Raw genomic sequence first — 25,204 nt, 5'->3', positions numbered from 1 at the left:
TCAGCCACTGGAAATCAAATGCAGTGTGTTCAGGTTTGGATGAACCCAAGTGTGCTTGAGTTTGTCTCATGAGCATTCAGACCCCACCCCACCCCCCTATTTGCTAGAAGAACAGGGAGAGAAGCGCACAGCTGAGCACTTCTCGCTCTACTCTTTATTTAAGGGACCAAGTCCTATAGATTTGCATTATGAGACTGTCTCAGTCTCTGGAAGTGACATGCTTAGCATTGAATGGGGTTTGAACATGAGGAGAGAAGCCCTTAGCTGTGCTCTTCTCTCTGCCTGTTCTAGTGATTGGTGGGGCACTAATCACACAGACCTTGAATTATAATAACACGTCTGCATTATTATAAGTCAGAAGTTGTTTTGTCTCACTAGGGGGTAGGGACCTAAGTTATTAGAAATGCCTGTTCTGATGCGATGTGAAGATGAAGCACTGCACAGTATGCTATATAAATGATGATTATTAAAAACTGGAAGTTCCTAGCCATGTTCCATCGGAGTCCTGACACTGACACCAAGCAGCAGCCTGTGATCACCTGTGTGACCTGACACCTAGCAGCAGCCTGTGATCACCTGTGTGACCTGACACTGACACCTAGCAGCAGCCTGTGATCACCTGTGTGACCTGACACCTAGCAGCAGTCTGTGATCACCTGTGTGACCTGACACCTAGCAGCAGCCTGTGATCACCTGTGTGACCTGACACCTAGCAGCAGCCTGTGATCACCTGTGTGACCTGACACTGACACCTAGCAGCAGCCTGTGATCACCTGTGTGACCTGACACCTAGCAGCAGTCTGTGATCACCTGTGTGACCTGATAGCAGCAGCAGCCTGTGATCACCTGTGTGACCTGATAGCAGCAGCAGCCTGTGATCACCTGTGTGACCTGACACCTAGCAGCAGCCTGTGATCACCTGTGTGACCTGACACCTAGCAGCAGCCTGTGATCACCTGTGTGACCTGACACCTAGCAGCAGCCTGTGATCACCTGTGTGACCTGACACCTAGCAGCAGCCTGTGATCACCTGTGTGACCTGATAGCAGCAGCAGCCTGTGATCACCTGTGTGACCTGACACCTAGCAGCAGCCTGTGATCACCTGTGTGACCTGATAGCAGCAGCAGCCTGTGATCACCTGTGTGACCTGACACCTAGCAGCAGCCTGTGATCACCTGTGTGACCTGACACCTAGAAGCAGCCTGTGATCACCTGTGTGACCTGACACCTAGCAGCAGCCTGTGATCACCTGTGTGACCTGACACCTAGCAGCAGCCTGTGATCACCTGTGTGACCTGACACCTAGCAGCAGCCTGTGATCACCTGTGTGACCTGATAGCAGCAGCAGCCTGTGATCACCTGTGTGACCTGATAGCAGCAGCAGCCTGTGATCACCTGTGTGACCTGATAGCAGCAGCCTGTGATCACCTGTGTGACCTGACACCTAGCAGCAGCCTGTGATCACCTGTGTGACCTGACACCTAGCAGCAGCCTGTGATCACCTGTGTGACCTGACACCTAGCAGCAGCCTGTGATCACCTGTGTGACCTGACACCTAGCAGCAGCCTGTGATCACCTGTGTGACCTGACACCTAGCAGCAGCCTGTGATCACCTGTGTGACCTGACACCTAGCAGCAGCCTGTGATCACCTGTGTGACACCTAGCAGCAGCAGCCTGTGATCACCTGTGTGACACCTAGCAGCAGCCTGTGATCACCTGTGTGACCTGACACCTAGCAGCAGCCTGTGATCACCTGTGTGACCTGACACCTAGCAGCAGTCTGTGATCACCTGTGTGACACCTAGCAGCAGTCTGTGATCACCTGTGTGACCTGATAGCAGCAGCCTGTGAGCACCTGTGTGACCTGACACCTAGCAGCAGCCTGTGATCACCTGTGTGACCTGACAGCAGCAGAACAGGTCTTTCCAGCCATCCTTATTACTCATCCTGAATTGCATAACTGATACTACAGTAATTACGGTAATTATAGATGTATCCATACAGCACAATGTATTGCTCAATAAGGGAACGTTCCATTTTGCGGAGGAGGAGGGGGATGTCACTCTCATACACCCCTGCCTGGCTGACAGTGTCACAGTCCACAGCTCCCTACTGCCCGTGCTTGTATTTATAGACACTACAGAGCCGTCTCCTGACCCCCCGGGAGGAGAGAGTGGACACCGGAAGCGGAAGTCCAGGAGAATCCCCCCCCCCCCCGCTTCATTCCCACGGGAGTGGAAGTGTAAACGCAGAGTGTACGAGGCTCCGAGTCCTGTAGAGAAGGGGGTGGCGGGCGCGACAGGTAGGTGGCGCTGTGTCGTTATGTGCCGCAGTGATTCATGAGTGGGGTTATAGGGATGACTGCGGGGGTACTAGACGCTTTACGGTTTATGCTTCAGGGGGTTCTAGGAATGACTGTGGTGGTGTTACTTGACGCTTTACGGTTTATGCTGCAAAAAAAAAAGTATTTTGCTGTGATTGGAATGTGTGGTTAACCTTTAAGAAATTGTATTAAGCAAATGGTTCCTTTACCTTTTCCTTTTACCTGGGTCAGGCACACTGTCCATAGTTGTAACCTTCTCCTATAAACAGCAGTGTTTATATCAGTGGCTATTTCGCCAGACTAGGTTTGTAATTTACTTCTGTTTAAAAATCTCAAATCTTCCAGCACTTATCAGCTGTTGTATGTCCTGCAGGAAGTGGTGTATTCTTTCCAGTCTGACACAGTGCTCTCTGCTGCCACCTCTGTAGTTACAAATCCGCATAGAAAACCTCTCCTGCTCTGGACAGTTCCTGACATGGACAGAGGTGGCAGCAGCTGACATACAGCAGCTGATAAGTACTGGAAGACTTGAGATTTTTAAATGGAAGCAAATTACAAATCTATATAAGTTTCTGACACAGGTTGGTTTAAAATAAAAAATAGCTGGAGTACCCCTTTAAACGTTTGCATTGTGTTGTAGTCATGTCCGTTCTTTAAGCCTTGTTCATGTAGATGGTTATGGTGACGGACACTTGTATATCTTACCAACCCATTGACATTACAGGAGAGAAGCGGGGATGTGCTGCTCCCATACAAGTGAATGAGTGGCTAATAAATGTACGCTGTGGCTTACCACTCGGCTTATTAAGGGGGGGGGGGGGTGACTATGACTCTGGGCTGCGGCTTCTCTTACAAGGAGTGGGTCCTGGTTGTGCAATCGCTCCGAGCGCAGGAGCAGCGTCCTGTTCTCTATAACACCGCAGACTGATCCACCAAAACTGATGACCTAGTCAGAACGGCTCCTGACCTCACGCTGCCGCCATCTGTCACTGACATTCCCGCCCTGCCTGACAGTCACCGAGCGCATATTTGGCTAATTGTAGCTATCGCCACCTAATTTCAAGGGTTACAGAAGCCGGCTTGTTTTTATTAGCCAATTACTTAAAGGAAGATTCCGGCACAGTCTTAGAATTTCCAAGTCGTTCTGGAATCTTGCGGGTTTTCTAATGAACTAATGATTGTTGTATGGATCTCTAGCTTCTATACAGATCCCAGTGCTGAGGATGGTGCCGGGTTATAGACAGACCTAGAACTTAGCTAGAACTCTGGATTTTGGAGTTCATCTGTTATTACTCCTGAAAAAGAATAAGCAAGAAGCAGACAAAGGAAACCTGACGGGGAATTAGACAATGTGTGTAATGCACACTCACCCGGTAGGGTTGTCCTGGATAGGCATGACACTATAGAGCTCTGTGTGACAACAGGGATGCAGCCTTTCACCTCCCTATGGCTTGTGCAGACCGCAGATTCGTGACAGCAGGTGTTGGGGGTGAACGATTGGTGGCACAAACCCTCAGTGGGGACCAGGCAGGGTAAACTTGTAGTCCAAAGAAGGATGACCTGACAAGGATAAGGATTCCACACTTGCAATAAGAAAGGGACTTTTATCTGCCAACATGTTTTGAGGAGGCAGCCCTCCTCTTCATCAGGCATTTTCCTGATGAAGAGGAGGGTTGGCTCCTCGAAACGCGTTGACAAAATCTCCTTTCTTATTGCAAGTTTAGAATCAGTGGTGGGTCCATCAATATTTCACCCCCAACCCCTGATATCACGGATCTAAGGTCTGCATGAGCCAATCGGGAGATGGATTCTATGGCAAGTCACTGATTAGCCAGGTGGATAATCGTGAACAGGGACGTGACGTTGAAGCTGAAAGAGCTGCAGGACACCAGCGGCTCTCAAGTGGGCCCAGGAGCGGTGCTACAGAGCACGAGGATAGGTAAGTATACTGTTTATTTTCCTGCACCTCCCGGGCTTCCTGACTTTGAATTTGGTGGGACTTCTCCTTTAAAAGCATGTGTTCTAGTGGCAGACTCCCTTTAAGGGTACAAACCCACACACCGTATATGCAGCTTATTTACTGCTGCGATACGCAGCAAATACGCAACAAACACGCAACAAACACGCAACAAATACGCAGCAGTTTAGATCTAAATAACTGGACACAGCATCAAATCTGCACCACCAAATCTGCTTCAAATCTGCTGCGTTTTTTCTGCGTATCTGCTGTGTATACGGTGTGTGGGTTTGTACCCTAAGGCTGGGATGTAGAACATTTAGCCCTCCAGCTATTGCAACACTACAATTCCCATTACAGTAATACCTCGGTTTTCGAACGCTTTGGATCTCGAACTGCTTGGTATTCGAACGAATATTTACCCAGAAGTAGTGTTTGGAATTCGAACTTTGCTCGGTTTTCAAACGTTTTTCGAACGTTTTTGCGAGGGTGGATGGTGGGTTGTACCTGGCGAGTTAAGCAGTGGTGAGGCTTCACATACCGTACAGTGCTGTATAAGACTGCTGGAGTGCATATACAGTGCAGTAGTAGTACAGGCAGTGCACCACCATCTTTCATACATTACAGTGCTTGGATGGGGGGGACGCTATACAGTAATGCAGTGATTTTCAACCTTTTTTTGAGCCGCTGCACGCTTTTTATACTTAAAAAATCCCGGGGCACACCACCAACCAAAATGGCACAAAAAGGCACTAAAACAGTACAGATTATACATATAGTTAATAAAATAGATTCTAAATATATTTATACTCACTCAGTGTGAAACCTGGGCCTGTTTTCTTTTCCCTCCTGTGCTTCTCTCCACCATACTTCTCCCCCCTACTTCTCTCCTGTGCTTCTCTCCACCATACTTCTCCCCCCTGCTTCTCTCCTGTGCTTCTCTCCCCCGCTTCTCTCCCCCATGTTTCGCTGCGCATTGCCGGGGAACAAAACACAGGGGCACCATAGTTTGGGGAACTTTCCCCGCGGCACACCCGACCATGTGTTGCGGCACACTATGTGCCACGGCACACTGGTTGAAAATCACTGCAATAAAGGATGGGTGAGTAGTTGGTGACTACTGTACTATAATTGCTGGTTCTGATGAACATTTTTTATGTTTAATGTCCTGTACAGTATAGTGCTGTTCTGTACTGTACTGTAGTGATTATACTGAGCACATATCAGTCTAATAAATAAGTATTGTAGGTAATTATTGGTGGCTGCTGGAACCAATTAATCACATTTACATTATTTCCTATGGGAAGACACTGCTCGGTTCTCAAACTGCCTTCCGCAACCACTTAAGTTCGAGAACTGAGGTACCACTGTATACCTGATAACTAGAGATAAGCAAACTGGGCCGAGGTTCGGGTTCATACGAATCTTGTCCTTGGGAAGGTGGTGGAGACAGCCCAAGTCCCACCTGGAACACAGGTATACAACTTAGGTCATAGGCTGTATCCCTGTTTTCCAGGTGAGACTTGGCCTGTCTACACCTTGGACTGGCAAGACAGTGGGATTCAAATGCCAATGGTTCGGATGAACGAGAACCTTGGCCATCAACGCTCATCTCTGCTGATAACCAAAGCTTTAACCCCAAGTCATATCTGACAACATTCTGCGTTCCATACAATCCCATTCTGTGAGCAGAAAACCGGTCCCTTGTAGTTGATCACATGAGTGCCCCCTGGCATCCATCCCAACCAAACCAACAATTGTTACAATAGCTGCAAGTATAAAGAAACCTTGCTGTATTCTCCTAGTCCAGAGCCTGGAAACCTATGGGGCCTGAGCATGGAGGTGTGGGCAACCTGCCACAACTAGGAAGGAGAGCTGTATGGATACTAGTGTACAATGCATTCGGGACGTCTTCTGATCCTCTTTACTTTTTTTCCTCATTTGGTGATGTTGCTCTTTGTTTCCCATCATTCTGCCCCCAGTCCCCCATGATGACAGAGTCGCTAAGTTATTGAAAAGGAAAAACTAAATTGTCCCATCACAGTTAGTGTTGGGAGCTGTTTGGGTCCCTTTACTTGGCCAGATATGGGGCTGTTTATGGACGCAAAGAAACGGCGATCAGTGAGATTGGCGCTCGCTTGCAGTGTCCTTACAGGGCTCGATAAATCACACGGCCGGACCACACAAACAATCACTGTATTAACATTCATCGTTATCGGCCCCCTGTCAACGATAAATTTTACCGCCGGTCAAAAGATCCAATTATCTGGCGAAAAGGCATTTGCTAGTTCCTCAGCTGAACTTTTACCCAGACCGATTATCAGCTGAACGAACACACCTAGAAACGATTATTGCCGATAACCATCTGGCTCTTACTCAGCGTTAGGTGAAGCCCCTTTGGAAGTGATTCCGGCCTGAACCCCCCTGAGGCTTCACTGTAGGGGCGGTGTTGGGCAGGCGATGGGCAGTGGCTGTTTTTTCCAGACCTGATGCATAAAATAGAAGCCACCATTTATAATCTTGGCTTTATTATAGAAGGGAATCTTTTCTTATTTTCTTTTTCTTCACAGTCTGAGTGTCTTTTAGGTGCTTTTTTCCCCCACCAAACTCGTGATGGCTTTCCTGTAAATTACCAAATTAGAAAGCCCACAGCTCCATGGGGGTAAAATTTCAAGCTTTATTGGAACACTTTAAAACAACTTATATGAATAAAATACACACCGACATGTTTCGGGGATCTACCCCTTAATCATGGGCCGTCATAGGTGGGCTCTAACCGTAGGTCTTACATGGCAGATTTGGCATGTTTCTCTTCTTTCAGTCTTCATTTCTTCCTGTTTAGTCTCATTCTATACTTGGCGTGCCCGGACGGCCCATCACATGCCTGATACTATTTCTGTGACTATTCCATCTGTGTTTTCCTCACTCTGTGTAGATGCCACATGAGACCACAGGCATCTTCTAGCTGAGTAGTAAGGGATTAGATGACGGTGCTCCTCCTGCCCTTGGTCATCATGGCTGCTTTGCTTCCCGGCACTGATCCATACTGGCTTACCTGAAGGGTGTCCTATCCCAAGGTGCAGGTCCATCTGTCCAGTCAGTAGAAGGATGAGACGTAATAACACTATAATAATAGCCCTATCCAGCATTGGTGGCCAAACCAGACAAAAACCTGACACTCTTCTGGGTTGTTGAGGGCTCAATCTTGGTTGTCTTGCAGGAGGCATAGGAACATGGGGAGCGTCATCCAGGGCCTTGTCCAATCACCTGTATTATATAAGCGATGAGATGTTCCTGGTCTTACTGACCAACCAATCACCTATAGGCACCAAATCAAACTGCTAGAATTTCCTGCCGATATACAGTATAGAAAGCAGTGGCCTACATGTAAAATCTATGGCCACAGGGTGAAGACATCTGCCATACTCACATGGAAACCCCCTTTATAGGCTGTGTTCACATACTGTATTTTAATGCTCAAAAATAAGCCCGTAGTAACGTGAGATATTTTTTGTAGCTTTTTGGGGTTTTTTATGCATTCTTGTTTCAATAGTGATTATCGAAGCTTTTTTTTTTTTTTTAGCTTTTTATGGCCAATTCCCATGTGTTTTGTATAAGTTTGGTCTTTTCTTGCTGTTTTTTTTTTTTTTTTTTTTGTCAGAAAAGCAACCAAAACACACAAACGCAGTTGTATTACGTCCAAAATAAGCACATTACTACTTTATGGCTGTGGAAACAAAACATGAACAGTGCTGCATTTGTGCCAATAAAATGAATAGTAAAAAAAATTACAGCTGTAAAATTGGTCTTTTCACAACTGTTTTATACCACAAGGAAGGCTATCTTCACACAAAGTTAGGAGGTTATCTCACCACAGACATCTCCTTTAATTTGCCTCCATACATGAAAGTATCAGTACACTTGCAGTATTTCAGTGAATAGTCAGTAGGGCCTCCGCTGTTGTTGTCCTAGGTGATGTCCACCAGGTGTAGAGCTGTATGGTGGACGTGCATGCTCAGATCACTCTGTCCTGTCCTCATTCTCCCCTTAATGGGCAGGAGGAGCTACAGTGATATTTGAGGCCTGTGGTCTTCAGTAGAGATGAGCGAACCGGCCGAGGTTCGGGCTCGTATGATTCCCGCTGTCTGCCTGCTCCGTGGAGAGGGTGGATACAACCTTGAGGACCGCCTGGAAAACCGGGATACAGCCATAGCCATAGACTGTATCCCAGTTTTCTCAGCGGGCAGACAGCGCGAATCAGAAGCCGATAGTTCAGGTTCATACGAACCCGAACCTCGGCCGGTTCGCTCATCCCTAGTTTTCAGTCCTGGTTGGCAATGTTTTTTTTTTGTTTGTTTTTTTACCCCCACTCCCAATCTTAACATCTGCTGTAAATTTCCTATAAAATTGTGTTCATTTGCACCACATGAACATGTGTGGGATTGACATTGGGAAAGCTCCTAGTACACATGCTGAATGTAGCCATAAGCCACCATTCATGAGACTCTGTCAGTAGGTTTAGGCTGTCCTATCTCAGAGTAGCATAAATTAGTGACAGACAAGCTGAACAGAATGATGGATCACTTATATTGCTCTGTGCAGCTGATTCTGAGATCTCCTCCTGATTAACATGTACAATAAGTAGTCCTCTCCATTATGTGCATGAGCCTAGTAGTCCTGGATATTCATGAGAAGCATAAAACTCCGCCCACCAGCTGCTGATTGGCAGTTATCTATCCATGCTGTGTATAGGCAGTCACCTGTTAATCAGCAGCTGGAGGGGGGGGGGGGGTGACAAGAATCCTATTCTCCTGCATATTAGGAGAACAGCTGAACAAAATGATGTAAGTAATACACCGATCTGTTCAGCAGTTCTATCACTAGTTTATGCTGCCCTCATGTAAGGTAACATAAACCCTAGATTCCCTTTAAGTAGACTATGGGCGCAAGAGTGTTGGGGTGCGTCCGTACAGAATGTCACTGATTATACCAGGTGACTCTTTGTGGACAAGGTAATGGTAACACTTAGCTGGCAACTTTTTTTTTTCTCCTTTCATTTTATTTCCAAGAGGAATTGAGAAATCCATATGTCACAGCATGTAGCCATGTACTGAATCAAAGAGTTTAGACTCTCGCCTCCGCTTGGACATATATTGTTTATGGGTCAGTGGTGAAATGTTCCAAAAAATACCGGATTGTGAGGTCTTCTAAAAAAAAAGGAGAAGTGGAATCTGATTGGTTATTATGGGAAACCACTTTGCTTCTCCATGTTGTGGTACATCTTCCCCTTTTGCAGTTTACTTTTGCTTTGTTTTTTTTTGTTTTTTTTTTTGCAAATCTTCGTTCAGAGATTGAAGTATTTCCGCTGCTGATGGGTTACCACTATGTGTCTGTAAAGGGAACACCAAGTGAGCAGGACTGGACCCCAGACATATGGCTTCACTGAAAGCTATGCAAGTTTCCATTCTTTTACAGCGGCAGAGATCCTTACAGGGCGCTAGGGAATCTAAAAGACAAAGTAAACAGGAAATCTTCATAAGGTTTCATGTCCTTACAGATGGCATCAAAGCTGCTTCGCCGCTTCCGGGACTCTACATTGAGGCGGCAGAGGGGTCCTGGACCTCCAGAAGAGCCCCCAGAAATTGCAGAGTTGGAGGATGATACTGAGGGGCTATCTGTGCGCCTGAGCGGGACCCTCAGTCTGAGTGAAGACAGTCTTGGCTCCGAGGAAAGCGATGGAACAGGTATGACAGTACATGGGGTTGTGGCATGTATGGGCAAGTATTGTGTTGTGCGTGTATACCATGGTATATATGTGTATGATGCTTGCCGCCTGGCACATTTGGGCCCTTGCCGTCTCATACACAGACTTGTCCTTCTCTTGCAGAAAGTAGATGTATAGAAGATCTGAACTCCAGTTCCCTCTTAACAAAGCAGCTTAGGGAGATGTGGGCCAGTACACGAGAGCACAATCTGCCCATCAGACTGACCTTTGAGGTGACAGAGGCTAATGTGGTAAAGGACGTCCATGCCAAGTATGTTGTAAGTATACCTCGTGTGTATGGAGGGGGCACAGGCCATGTGTATGGTACATTCCACATCAGGGGGGTCTGCTTTGGACAGTCCTCTTCTTCGAGGGGTCTCCTGATGATGGGTTGGTCTTAGGATGCTTAGCACCCAGCTATAATCTGTAGGGAATCCAGCAGCAAGTGTCTGATTTCCCTAAAGGGTGTAAATGGTTTCTGTGGTTATTTTTTTTTATAGATGAACTCTGTGTCAGATCATGCTTACCGCCAATCACATGACTACAGGACTATGGTCCTGACAAGAGATGAGCCAATCTACAGTAGGAATGAAGCAAATCGCTTTGTTTCTATCGAGATTCTGCTCATCTGCCTGTGGGCTTTGAAGTCTGCTCCGCACCGTGCCGCTCCTCCCAAGGTGCCGGGAAAACATGGATCCAGTCCTAGGAAACTTCTCCTAGTTTCCCATAACTGGATCCATCTTTTCCCGGCACCTAGGGAGGAGCAGAGCAGACTTCAAAGCCCACAGCTGGGTGAGAAAAATGCAGATGGGAACAAAACTATTCACTCATCTCTATACCTGACGATGGATCCTTTGTCATCCATGCAGCCTGTACCCCCCCCCCCCCCCCATCCATCATCTCCATCCATGCAGTGGAGCCATGACATCGCCCCCTTCTGTTCTCCAGCTGCATGTCTTATTTTAATAGCTCATTGTCTTCCTTGTGTCTCCATGTGTTATGGTAGAGAGAACTCTGCTTGTATTATTTGCATGGTCGTGCCTTAAAAGGTTTATCCAGTGCTTTAACATTTTTTATTTTATGCTGCAGACATATGGAAAATAATAAAGAGCCTATGCTCTCCATGCTCCCCTGGCGTTCTTCTGTGGTGTCTCCCATGTCCTCCGCTGGCTGCAGCTGCCACCACTTTTGAGACAAACGCTTTTTGGTGGTGACTCCCATTATGACACAGAGGCTGGCGGGATTCAGAATTCCACCAGTTTTACTCTGTGTGAATGGAAAGTATGCCTGGAGAGAGGGTGAATTAAAAAAAACAAAAACAAAGCTAACATACACCTCCCTGGCTTCTGTACTTATGTTTCTCAGCTCCCTACTGTGCAGCCGGTTCCGGGTATCGATGTCATAAGTCCACTCAGCAAATTAGTAGCAAGATATTGGCAGAGTGCGTGTTTTTTTTTAACCTGTAAGGGGTCCTGCTCGAACAACCCCTTTACGGCCTTTTTGCAGTCATCCATACTTTGATGTAGCAGAGAAGTAAAACGTTACGATACCAGTAATGAAACATAAGTGGCTTTGGTACTTAGTATTGATGTCTTTTTCCTCTAGATGTACACCATTTACCTCCTGCATTCCGGGCAGTTTGACCCCTCGCCCGCCTTCATCTCCTGCCGCTACTCCGATCTGGAACGTCTAAGAAAAATCCTTCGCTCCCGCTACCCCGATGAAATGAGTTCCGTCTCCTTCCCTCACAAGCGACTGCACAAGAACTTCACGGCTCAGACCATAGCAAAGCGGAGTCGTGCCTTTGAACAGTTTCTAGGCTACGTATCCTCGGTGCCCACCCTGAGACAGTCTCCAGAGTTCCTGTGCTTTTTCTACCTGCGGGACATGCAGAAGGCGCAGCATCTCACGTGCACAGGCTTATACCAGCTGGCATTGCCGCTATGGATGAACTGCTGGCGGCTGCAGGAAAAGCTTTGTCCCGTGGGCCCCTCTACGCACAGACTGCTGGTACTGGCCGGATTGGTGATCTGTCACCAAGAGATGGATTCCCTGGCAGATGCACAGGCCTTCAGTGAACGGGCCGTTTTGCTTTTTCGGGATTCCCAGGAGCAGAATGTGCCGTTCTTCATTTCTTTCCTACACGCTCACATACAGTTATCATGGAGGGTGGGAGTAGATAAGAGAAACTCCGAAGCTGCCTTACTGCGGCTACAGGAAGCCGGACATGTCACTCAAAATGCTCCCTCCCTGAAGGAGACTCTCATCAGAGAGACAAACCAGGAAACTACGTAGAGGCGGCCGTTGGAAAGACGTCCATATTAATAGGCACATAATCCAGAGTGACTTATCCTTTCGCTTTAGCCAATTATTTGCACTGCAACCCTCCTTCCAGGTGATGGCGCCACAGAGAAGCTCCTACAACTCTATTTAGTATAACATACATTTAGGGGCACGGACCCCAGGAGTAGCAGCTGGGTTTGACCTTCTGAATTTCATTGTGCCTTATGGACAAAGAGCATTATTACAAGAGGGAAAAACTCACTCCACAAGGATTATAATAATTAAGATTTATTAAAATACATTATTTACAATTAGAAGAAAAGTGCCATGAGGTTATGTAGGTATAGGAAGGAATGGATTACAGGGCAGGAATCACAGCTCTGAAGGAATCAGACTTCTGGACTTGCGGATTCAGAGTTTACTATCAGGAGGATTCTGCTTTACGCGGAAGACGCCCTCCTGTGCACACGTGACAGCCAGCACCCCGTCCCTTCTCCATAGGCGGCCATGGACTAGCCCCCGGGAGTTACCTGCAACAAGAATAACCGTACATTATCTTACAGGTATTAAAGAGCTGTTCTAGGGGAAAAGTGGGAGATCGCAGGGGTCCAGTCTCTGTACCCCCCCCCACTGATCTCCATATAGGGGCCCTGGCTTCTGTGTAATGAATAGAGCCGCAGGCACAGCAAGTGACCCACAGCCCTATTCATTCCTATGGAGGTGCCGGAGAGAGCAGAGTACAGCGCACATTTTTCTGATACTAGAATATCCCTTTAAAATATGCAGATGGCACCTTTAAATCAATTTATGGTACTGCTTCTTTCCACCTAATAATACTTATGTGCAATGACCAGGAATCAGTCTTCTGTGCTCTATAACAGATACTACTAAGGGTCCGTTTACACAGAAAGATTATCTGCCAAAGATTTGAAGCCAAAGCCAGGAATGGATTTGAAAAGAGAAGAAATCTGTTTATAGTCTGTTTCTGGCTTTGGCTGGTTTCTTTCTGTGTAAATAGACCCTTACTTGGACCAATTTAGTACAATGAGCATAAAGGGAACATGTAATTCCACCATACTGTAGTGCAGTGCTGCCTGCCCTGTGGCACTCCCGATTCCCCATCCGATTCCCCATCCCCCACTCACCTGCCCAGTGGCTCTCGCACTCATAGAGCATCCACTCATCTGCCCTGAATGGAGTGTGGAACCACATGGAGTGGTCAAGAGAAGCCATAAATTTCATCTGTAGGTGAAGATGAGGAAGCATAGCGGTTCCCAGGAAAGAGTAGTCTGAAATATAGGCAGCGACACAGCAGTGTAACCTCATGTCGCCAGGACCTAAGATACAAAGGGAAAGAAGAAAGCCGGGAATGTTATGTATCACGTTTACTATTTTATATGTATAGCGATAAAGTCCCTGACTCTCTACTGCGTTTCTATACGAAGCTGTGAGTGTGTGTATACATAGCATTCTATATGAGGAGTCTAGCAATACTTTTTATTAATAAAAAAAATCAATTTTTCTCCTTTTGTGAGATGTGGATTCTTTCTATCACAACATTTTCTATGTGTAAGATGACTGGACAAGTCTGAGAGTGAGACAGTCCCAAAGACTTGGTCATGTGACCCATAGTCAGGAGAGCTAAGCGTGAACTACTCCCATCTTGTTCCAATCAGACTGATCAGAACTATTGTTTCTATGATAGATCTGTAGCTTTTTGGGATTTAATAAGTGTGCCAATTCAGTCTAACTTTGGAGTTCCGCGGGTGGGACATGGGATATTGTGATGAAGCTGGGCTAGTGACAGAGCGGGGAAGCACTTCCTGCTGTTCTGGGGCCCCGGGCTGCTCCTATATCACAGTGCATAAGAGCGGCCTATAGCTGCAGATGCAGGACGGCTGGACAGATGACAGAACGTACATATTCTGCCCCATCAAACTCCTGAAGTTTTCGCTCTCCGGAGCCGCTCATACCTATTCACAGAGCGGCAGAGAGTGCTCCCCTGCTAGGCTGAGACATGCCCCATACACCCAATCTCATTGCTGTGATGTTCCGTGTACAGGGCAGGAATTAAGTATAACCTGTCATTTTTAATTCTTTTGCAGAAATCAACAGTACGAGCAATTAAGAAACTCTTTAATAGGTTTTATTAGGGAAAAGCCTCTTTCTGTACTCAAAAAGCTGTTTCCCAGCCTCTTCCCCCCCACCCTCACGTATCTGTTCATTATCAGGAAAATCAGTCTTCATTATAGAGAAGCAAAGTGAAGAGGGGTTTGCCGAGTCCATTATAACCTATGGAGGGGTGAAGGGGATGGGAGAGCAGACAAGTAGCTGTACAGTTGAGACACTGTCTGGGCACATAAAACGCTGGATTCACAGGTCAGAAAGGTCAGTGCTTAGTGAGAGAAGATTGCAGGGTGTTTTGTACTGGTCTGCTTTTCTCCTCTCTGTGCTCACTCACCCCCCTGGACACCTTCCCCTCCATAGAGCATAATGGACACAAAAATCCTATACAAGCTGGGTGCCAGGTCGGCATTGTAAAGATGTTCCATGACCAACACAAGGAACCCCAAAACTAGACTGAACTGAAGCCTAGGCAGTGCAAACAAATCTAAAAAAAAACTTTAAACTACTGTGAGAAAATTTAAGTAGAATTGTGGCTGCTATAAGACACAAGACCGGTGTTTTTTCGAGGGCCAGTACACGTGTCATAATTCTGAGGGGCTCCCAAGCAAAAACCATGTGGCTATTAGCAGTCTGTATGAATCAGGTGGACTGTCTCCGGTCCCTACATCAGGGATGGCACTCCTGGTATCCTGGTAGTAAATGAACTGCAACCATTGAGAAGATGCCGCAAGCAGTCAGCAGGATGCACTGTAACATTCTTGACCTCACAGCCCTCTGTAGTGTTGCGGCCATGATGCCCCCTCCCCGCCCGATGCAGCATCTGTGTGCTGACATACACAGCATTGCCCGCATTCTCAGGCAGCATTAAACAATACAATCTAGTAAAGTATGTAAGAAATTACCACTACGCTGTTACCCACTTCTAGTTATTCAGCAAAACAACTGACTGCAACAAAAGTAAGTGAACCCTTTTGAATCCCATGAATTTCTGCGTAATTACATATAAAACGTGGTCCGCTTGTTATTTACACAATTATAGACAAGTTACCTAATAACACACAACCAGTAGTAATCATGTCCGAGCACACGTAAGCATCCATAATGCAGGGAGAAAAGTAAGGGAATTTAGGACTCCTCTTAGGGTGACTTTACACTGAGATTCATCTGAAAGATTTTTTAAACCAAAGCCAGGAGTGGGTCTGAAAAGAGGAGAAATCTCAGTCTTTCCTTTCTGACCTTTTCTCTGTTTTTAGCCTGTTCCTGGCTCCTGTCCTGTTCGGGTAGCTGAATTTTGGGTAGAAAAGCACAGGCGTGGCCATTACATGTAACTTCTACATATACTGCGCCCCCTGCAGGTATGGACTGGGGAGTCGTGACGTCACTTTTTTAGCAATTTATGGGAAATAGCTCTATATGTGCATTTCCCATAATTAGTGTATATTAGGATTTTTCCTAATATACACAGAGGGATTATGGCTAACAGCACTGAACAGAGGCAAGGAGAGGGGGGCTCAATGGACGCTAAGCCTCACCTTAGTGACATTGTCCGACAATGATAAAAGAACACAGGAAAACTGAGGTGACAGTCACACTTTAAAGGGGTCATCCAGGCTTAGAAAAACATAGCTGCTGCTTCCACCAACAGCACCACCCCAGTCCTCAGGATGTGTGCAGTATTGCAGCACCGTTGTATTAGAATACAGCACAGTTGTAATACCACACGCAACCTAAGGACAGGTGTGGCGCTGTTTTAATAAGAAATGAGCTGCATTTTTTTTCTAATCTAAGTCTAAACTTGAATTTCTATCAAGGCTCCCGACTATTCTTGATACATGATAACAGCAGGGCCGGGTTATGTGCTATGTCGCTATGGAGGATACTTATAGTCATAGTGGAAACAAGACTAACCCTGCTTCTGAGTATGTAGAGCAGGAGCATCATATGTCCGATCACATTAGTCAATGCCACGACTAATACAGGACTGATATCTCTCCACCTTTTATGATCTGGGTTAGATGCCTGCACCTTGGAGTTTTAACTTTGACACTTGAGATGTAGCTGCAGATTACCAGCCGCGCTCTAAAGTCTAAGCCGCTGCAGCAACTAACAGGCACTGCTGACCTACATGGGAATGCCTCCTATGCTGAACCTGTCAGTACACCCATCATTAGTCCATGGACCAGATTCCATACGGACACGATAGATGTCTGTATGCAACTGGGTAAAGCACAGGCGTCCAACTCCCAGCCCTCCAGCTGGTGTTTAACTACAATTCCCATAATGCCTTGTGCTAAAGCTTTGGTTGTCCAGAGATGATGGGAATTGTAGTTCTGTAGCAGCTGGAGGGTCGAGAGTCTGACACCAGTGAAGTGGAGGGATCACAGGAAATACAAACTATGGGGGAGATTTATCAAACAAGGTGTAAAGTGAAACAGGCCCAGTTGCCTCTAGCAACCAATCAGATTCCACCTTTCATTCCTCACAGACTCTTTGGAAAATGAAAGGTGGAATCTGATTGGTTGCTAGGGGCAACTGGGTCAGTTTCACTTTTTTTTATTTATTTATATATAATTTATTTATAGTTATTATTATAATATATATATATATTATGCCACAAGTGGCTTCCTGGCATTACCTATAATTCCTTTGGCTCGCACCCAGAACATCTGGCGCGGCTCCTGTGGCATGCGATGATACATGTCAGGCGGGTTGATGGGTTTGATCTCCACTGGAACATCCTGAGCCAGGATTTTATTCAGGCCGACCCTGTGCTTCTCCACCAGTGAGGGGTCCCTGAGGGAAGAGGACAATGAACCTACGATGATACATCACTAGGATATGCTGATCAGCTGATCGGTGGGGGGTCTGACCTCTGAGATAATAAGGGGATACAGCGCTGGTGTAACTATGTGCGCCCCCTTCATTTTACCCTACACAGCAGCCCCCTGGCCATGTAGTCGTGTAGGAAACTGTACTGTGGCTCCTTTAAAGTAAATGGAACTGGCTCTGTCCAGGCAAAAGTGTAGCCACTGGTATGATGAGTGGGGGTCCCAGAGGTCAGACCTCCATGAGTCATGATGTGATGAACATTCTAGTAACAAGTCATCAGACAATGAGAATATCCCTTTAAGATGGTTCAGTAATGTTAGAGCACTATAGTGTTATATAGGGTTAGTTCAGGTGTGGATGCTGAGAGTTACACTTCCACCAATCAGAAACCCAGAGCATCCCTTTAAAGGGGTATTCCATTCAAACATAACTTTTGATATGTTGCTGTCCATGGTGAGACTAACAATTCCTTCCATACCTGTTATTATCTATTCAGTCTCCTTCCCCCAGTTCTGAGCTGCTGCTTTCTGCTGAAGAGACAAAAATCTGTGTGACTTTTCTCTCTGTCTCCCCCTCCCTTCTAAGACAGCTGATGCCAACAAGTCCCTGACTGGATTTATCTGCAACTTTGTAGCTTCATTATAATGCTGGGAGGGTTATTCTGAGGTCAAGTTGCTGATGAACTCACTGTGATTAACGCCCACAGCATTACAAAGAAGCTGCAATGTTGCAGATAAAGCCTGCCAAGGAATATGTTTACATTAGTCATCTAAGAGGGAGGGGGAGGAGAGGAGGGAGAGATGGAGAAAAAGCTCACACACAGGTTTCTGAGTCTTCATCAGAAAGCTGCAGCTCAGAACTGGGGGAAGGAGACAGAATTGATAATAACAGGTATGGAAAGAATTGTTAGTCTCACAATGGGCAGCAACATATCAAAAGTTATGTTTAGGTGGAATACCCTTTTAACCCCTTCATATGACACAGATTTTTAATATTTATCTGCAGCAACTCTGCATTGTGTGAACCAGGATTACATGATTAGAAAAACACAGCTGCTTTCTTCCAAAACCAGCACCACCCCTGTTCTCAGGTTAAATTACAATTCAGCTCCATTCACTTCAATGAAACTGAGCTGCAATATCACGCAGAAACAGGAGGACAATGGTGGCGCTGTTTCTGGAAGCAAGCAGCTGTGTCCTGGATAATCCCTTTAAACATCAGAACAAATAAAAAGCCTGACTCACTTTAAGTATTTGTGTATCAGCTCCTCCCGGGTGAGCAGCTCTTCTGGTAAGGGAACTGTGGGCATCGTGAACTGATGCTGCAGGGGGCTCTCCTGGGATCGGTGGAAGGACGCCTGGCATGTGAGGATGGGGACGCCATGCTGTACCGCCTTCACAGATCTCACGCTGAAGCTTCGCCCGTCTCTTGTCCTCTCCACCTGGTACAAGACTGGAACCTTGGGGTCCCCTAATGGTGGACAGAAAAATATGGTAAACGGGGGTAGAAAGGAGGACACATGGGGGGTTTACTATGGATGTGAAGCAGCCGAGACACAGGGAAAATAAAGATGGCTGTGCCCACATACCAGGTCCCTGCCAGCATTAAAGGGGTAGTTCACCAGAATTTTTTTTTCCTTCATATCAACTGGTCCCAGCAAGTGTCAGACATTTGTAATTTACTTCTATTTAAAAAAAACTCTCCAGTCTTCCAGTACTTATAAGCTGCTGTATGTCCTGCAGGAAGTGGTGTATTCTTTCCAGTCTGACACAGTGCTCTCTGCTGCCATCTCTGTCCGTGTCAGGAACTGTCCAGAGCAGCAGCAAATCCCCATAGAAAACCTCGCCTATTCTCCAGACTGGACAAAATACTACTTCCTATAGGACATACAGCAGCTGATAAGTACTGGAAGACTTGAGATTTTTTAATAGAAGTAAATTACAAATCTCTGGCACCAGAAGTGAACTTTTTTGGGGGTTAACTACTCCTTTAAAAGCAAATGTACCATTGGGTACATTAGCTTTAAGCGTTGCCCATGGATAAAACGCCACCATCGTGGGAAAGCTGGCGCCCCTGTGCTTTTTTTGAACCGCGGCCCGGTTCCCATGTATATCGCCGTTCTATTCACGGGCACCGGCCGGGGGTGAAGCACTGGAGGCGGCCAGATGATCTAGCCTTAGGATTCTATGTACAGTGAGGAGGGGGTCCAACCCCCAAGACCCCAACTAACGTAGCACAGTGACACCCATACAAGTGTGGCTGAGCCTGGTACTGCAAGCTCAGGCCATCTGACTGCACAGGGATGAGCTTCAGTACCAGGCACTCTAGAGAGCCACCAGTTGGGTAACACTGCCCTAAGGGGTTAAACCAGCAGCCCCAGCAGGTGGGCAGACGGTGTTCTCAGAAATGGAGAGGTGTGGATGCCGCCAATCCAGGAAGGCCAAGGTGGCACACTACACTCAGGAACTCCCACTCAGGGACCTGTGCAGCAGGTTCCCTCGCTGATTTAACTATTTAGAGTGTCTGCAGCAAAAAAAGATCTAGATCAGGGCTAGGGAACCTCAGCCCTCCAGCTGTTGCAAAACTACAACTCCCATCATGCCTGGACAGCCAAAGCTTTAGCTTTAGCTGTCCAGGCATGATGGGAGTAGGGATGCACGATTCACCGAAAAAGCGATACTACTATCGATTTTCGGGGCAAAAAAACGGTTCGGTACCAGGATTTCCTGGTATCGATACTTTGTTAAACTACAAAATAGCGTAGTTTAACAGAGTATAGTGCAGAGAACATGACAGGCGGCTACCTGAGCGCCTGTCATGTTCTCTATGTGCCACCCCTGCAAACACAGACCTGGGACCCCGATCTTCCGCGCACCATGCTGCTGCCGCCGGCCGTTCCTGGCTCTCACATCGCCGCGGGGTCCCGAGTCAGTATAGCATTACAGAGCAGCGTCTGCGGCAGGAGAGGGAAGAGAGAGGCTGAGAGCTGCACCGTCCGGGGGAGAAGGCTGGAGGTGGGGGAGGCGAGGAGGAGATCTGACAGGAGGTGGGTGGCTGTGAGGTGGGAGCCGTCAGGACACTCCCGGGCCGGCATCAGCAATGTGGGGGGTGAGCAAAAGGTCGGCCTGGCTGCAACTGGGAAGGGGGAGGGGGGCGGTAGCCTGCACATTACTCTGCCGCCCGAATCCAGCTGGAATAGTGCAACTACAACCCTCATCATCCCTGATAGCTGAAGTGTATTACATAACTACAGTTCCCATCATCCCCCCTGATAGCTGAAGTGTATTACATGACTACAGCCCCCATCATCCCTGATAGCTGAAGTGTGTTACATGACTACAGCCCCCATCATCCCTGATAGCTGAAGTGTGTTACATGACTACAGTTCCCATCATCCCTGATAGCTGAAGTGTGTTACATGCCTACAGCCCCGATCATCCCTGATAGCTGAAGTGTGTTACATGCCTACAACCCCCATCATCCCTGATAGCTGAAGTGTGTTACATGCCTACAACCCCCATCATCCCTGATAGCTGAAGTGTGTTACATGCCTACAACCCCCATCATCCCTGATAGCTGAAGTGTGTTACATGCCTACAACCCCCATCATCCCTGATAGCTGAAGTGTGTTACATGCCTACAACCCCCATCATCCCTGATAGCTGAAGTGTGTGTTACATGCCTACAACCCCCATCATCCCTGATAGCTGAAGTGTGTGTTACATGACTACAGCCCCCATCATCCCTGATAGCTGAAGTGTGTGTTACATGACTACAGCCCCCATCATCCCTGATAGCTGAAGTGTGTTACATGCCTACAACCCCCATCATCCCTGATAGCTGAAGTGTATTACATGACTACAACCCCCATCATCCCTGATAGCTGAAGTGTATTACATGCCTACAACCCCCATCATCCCTGATAGCTGAAGTGTATTACATGCCTACAACCCCCATCATCCCTGATAGCTGAAGTGTATTACATGTATACAACCCCCATCATCCCTGATAGCTGAAGTGTGTGTTACATGTATACAACCCCCATCATCCCTGATAGCTGAAGTGTATTACATGACTACAACCCCCATCATCCCTGATAGCTGAAGTGTATTACATGACTACAACCCCCATCATCCCTGATAGCTGAAGTGTATTACATGACTACAACCCCCATCATCCCTGATAGCTGAAGTGTATTACATGTATACAACCCCCATCATCCCTGATAGCTGAAGTGTGTGTTACATGTATACAACCCCCATCATCCCTGATAGCTTAAGTGTGTGTTACATGACTACAGTTCCCATCATCCCCCTGGTAGCTGAAGTGTTATTGTGCATATTATAAGATTATCACAGGGCTCCAGATGGCGACCAAAATGGTCGCCAATGCGACTGCCATTTTGCAAATGGCGCCCAGATTTATTAATCTGGGCGCCATTTGCGACTGGCCCCGGCGGCGGCGCGCTGTCTCTTTAAGATGCGCGGCTGATGCGCGGCTGCCGGGGGTGTCCCGTCCTATCCCCGGCAGCGCGGCGCATCAGTGAGCTGCCTGGGGCCCTGACTTCCGGCACAGGAAGCGCACGTCAGAGACGCTTCCTGTGTCAGAAGTCACAGCCCCGGCGTACACTGACGCGCCGCGCTGCCGGGGATAGGACGGAACACCCCCGGCAGCCGCGCATCAGCCGGGGACAGCACCTAAAGAAGAAGAGGATCGCCGGGGGAGCGGGTTGTCAGGTGAGTTTGTTTTTTTTTTTTTTTTTAAATATTGCTTAGCTTAGAGGAAAGGGGGGGGGCTTTATAATGGGGGGAAGAGAAGGGGGGCATCTATAATGGGGGGAAGAGAAGGGGGGGGGGCCATCTTTAAGGGGGGGAGAGGGGGCCATCTATAAGGGGAGGGGGTATCTATAAGGGGGGGAGAAGAGGGGGCATCTATAATGGGGGGGGGAGAGGGGCCATCTATAAGGGGAGGGGGTATCTATAAGGGGAGGGGGTATCTATAAGGGGAGGGGGTATCTATAAGGGGGGGAGAAGAGGGGGCATCTATAAGGGGAGAGGGGGCATCTATAATGGGGGGGGGGGGAGAGGGGGCATCTATAATGGGGGAGGAGGGGGCATCTATAATGGGGGTAGAGGGGGTCATCTATAAAAGGAGGGGGTCATCTATAAGGGGAGGGGGCCATCTATAAGTGTAGGGCAAACTGGCTGCAGACACTGGGAGATAGATATATGCACAATTATTATTATCAGGGCCCCTCAGGTGTCTGTATTGTAGGGGGTCACTTGCATTAGTCACTAGGTGAGAGATATATCTATCTATATACACATCTTGTGGGGGGTCACTATGGCTGCAGTCAGAAGTCTAGCTCAGTATGTATAGACTGTTGCAAGCTTTTAAAGGGAACCTGTCACCCCCGGTGACGGGGTGACAGGCTCCCAACCCCCCGTTAGAACCCCCTATACTCACCTCATCCCGCCGGGTCCCGCTTCTGAAGATGGTCGGGTCACGGATATCTCAGCCGCTGCAGCCTGACGCGCACACTGAGAGATGAGTCCAATGCTCATAGAGAATGACGGAGCGCTAGACTCTCCCGTCATTCTCTATGAGCGTTGGACTCATCTCTCAGCGCACGCCGGGCTGCAGTGGCTGAGATCTCCGTGACCCGACCATCTTCAGAAGCGGGACCCGGCGCGATGAGGTGAGTATAGGGGGTTCTAACGGGGGGTTGGGAGCCTGTCACCCCGGCACGGGGGTCGACAGGTTCCCTTTAAGTTCAAGTTCAGAAGAGTAAGCCTCATTAGAAGGCTAGCCAAGTGAAGCTGAAGTACTGAGTCAGACTGAAAACGTTCAACATGGAAACTTGCAACTTGACAACCATATACAAACTAAGAAAAGAAAGGATCTAAAGGAGGAGGATGCTGCCGTAGCCTCTGCACACAGTAAGTCCCATTTAACATAACATTAAATTTTACATGGTTTAAAATGTTGGCGACCAAATATTCTATTTGGCGCCTAAATTTTTCAGGTTAGGAGCCAATGGCTCCTAGGTAAATTTTTTAGTCTGGAGCCCTGTATCACCTTCCTGATGACGCACGGTAAATGGTGCAAGCGGAGAAACCACCAAATTCAGTACCACATAAAAACGTGCTACTAAATAAAACTACAGATCGCCCCACAGCCATGCAGGCTAAAAGATAAAAAAGTGTTAGGAGTGAGAATAGGGCAATTTTTTAAAGAACATTTATTTTAAATAAGGCAAACTTTAGTTTTAAAATAATATGGTCCATACGGGCGCATCTCTATTCTTGTGGGGGGTTTTTAAAATAAAATTTATTAAGTATCGAATTGGTATCGAGCACTGAAAAAAAAAAAGTTGGTATTGGTATCGAACTCAAAATTCTGGTATCGTGACAACACTAGATGGGAGTTGTAGTTTTGCAACAACTGGAGAGCCAAGGTTCCCCATCCCTGATCTAGCAGGGATGTCACACTGGGGGCCCTCCGGCTTCTGCAAAAACTACAATTCCCATCATGCCTTAGCATCAGGCATGGTGGGAACTGTAGTTTTGCAACCACTGGAGGGCCCCCAGTTTGACACCTGTGATCTAGAGACACATGATGGATTGTGATCAGACCTCCACTGATTATTGGACAGAGCTGGGAGAAGCGCTCAGCTAAGCACTTCACTCCTCGCTGCAGGGGATGGACTCCATACACATCCAATGTAGACTGTCTCCTGGCTCTATCTAATGATTGATGGAGCCCAGACCCCGACCCATCAAAGCTTTGACACATTTGGACATGTCAAACTTTATTTTTTAAAGTGACAGTACCCATTTAAAAAAAATAATATTATATATATTTTTTTTTTTTACGGTAATAAAACCAATGACTTTACCTGCTCGCACAAAGTAACAGTGCAGGGAGTGGACGTGCTCTCCATCTGCCACAGAGCTGGCGGCTGCCACCAGAGCCTGCCCAACAATCTGACCACCGAACAGTCTCTGTGTGGTGGGGACCCAGTGATGAGAACCTCTGCAAAAAAAAAAAAAAAAAAAATTAAGTTAATACATTTCTTTTTTCCCCATGAGACACATGGATAACCTACACCAGTAATGGGGTTATACCTGTGCACACTACTGGCAGAGGAGGCATGGTTTACCAGGTACAGCGCCGTACATTGTGTAGTGGTTGTGCCTGGTACTGCAGCCCCTGGGAGAGACCAATATCTAATCAGTGTGGGGAGGTCAGACCACCCCAACCATCAGCAAGATGAAGGAGTCATCCTGATCACCTGCTGGGCCCCATCCTGAGGACCTGCCATCAGTTTAAATGCAAGGAAAATCCCTTTAAATTGGATCTTCTCATTTTTGTACATGTAGTTAGGAAAACATAGCTGCTTTCTTTTAAAAACAGCGCCACACCTAACCTGAGGCTGTGACTGGTATTACAACTCAGCTCTTTTAACTTCAATGGGACCGAGCTGCAATACTGTGCACAAACTAAGACAAGGGTGGTGCTGTTTGTGGTAGAAAGCAGCTAGGTAGAATAAGAATCTATTACAGTCGTGGTGAAAGCTGCCACCCCCTGCTGGAGACATGTGGTATTACACCCCGCCCTGGCTGATGGAGTCTCCGGAGGTTGTACCTGAACAGATCCTTGTCCAGCGGCTCCAGGTTGAGGACGCTGGTGACCAGCACACTCCTCAGATCCTGCGGAGCCTTCTCTTTAGGTTCCAGCAAATCATCCGGTTGCAGGGAGGCTGCCATCTTCCAAGTCACGTGACCAAAGGCGGATCACGTGATGACCCTTGCCCACCATCTCGACAGACTCACACCTTCGTGATGAAGCAACGGGGCGGAAATGACGTATAGGTCTCCACGCGCTCTCCGCAAGCCTATTGGTTAAGACTCAGCCAG

At 47.3% G+C, this 25,204-nt stretch overlaps 2 protein-coding genes across 2 annotated transcripts; one reads left to right on the top strand and one right to left on the bottom strand.

The window, feature by feature from the left end:
• Window positions 1–2,064: 2,064 nt before the first annotated feature.
• Window positions 2,065–13,836, top strand: SNX21 (sorting nexin family member 21). The gene is made up of 4 exons (XM_069952808.1): window positions 2,065–2,304; window positions 9,840–10,026; window positions 10,170–10,324; window positions 11,652–13,836. Exons 2-4 carry the CDS (start codon window positions 9,840–9,842, stop codon window positions 12,339–12,341), a joined length of 1,032 nt encoding a protein of 343 aa, XP_069808909.1. The 5' UTR covers window positions 2,065–2,304; the 3' UTR covers window positions 12,342–13,836.
• On the bottom strand, window positions 12,602–25,140 carry ACOT8 (acyl-CoA thioesterase 8). The gene is made up of 6 exons (XM_069952809.1): window positions 24,933–25,140; window positions 24,184–24,320; window positions 18,530–18,755; window positions 17,092–17,249; window positions 13,475–13,666; window positions 12,602–12,859 (listed from the first exon to the last, which is right to left on the bottom strand). Exons 1-6 carry the CDS (start codon window positions 25,052–25,054, stop codon window positions 12,741–12,743), a joined length of 954 nt encoding a protein of 317 aa, XP_069808910.1. The 5' UTR covers window positions 25,055–25,140; the 3' UTR covers window positions 12,602–12,740.
• Window positions 25,141–25,204: the final 64 nt, after the last annotated feature.

The sequence above is a fragment of the Dendropsophus ebraccatus genome, chromosome 14 (genome assembly GCF_027789765.1).
Source record: "Dendropsophus ebraccatus isolate aDenEbr1 chromosome 14, aDenEbr1.pat, whole genome shotgun sequence".
NCBI classification, from domain to species: Eukaryota; Metazoa; Chordata; class Amphibia; order Anura; family Hylidae; genus Dendropsophus; species Dendropsophus ebraccatus.
This window is presented reverse-complemented; position numbering and strand designations above follow the sequence as displayed.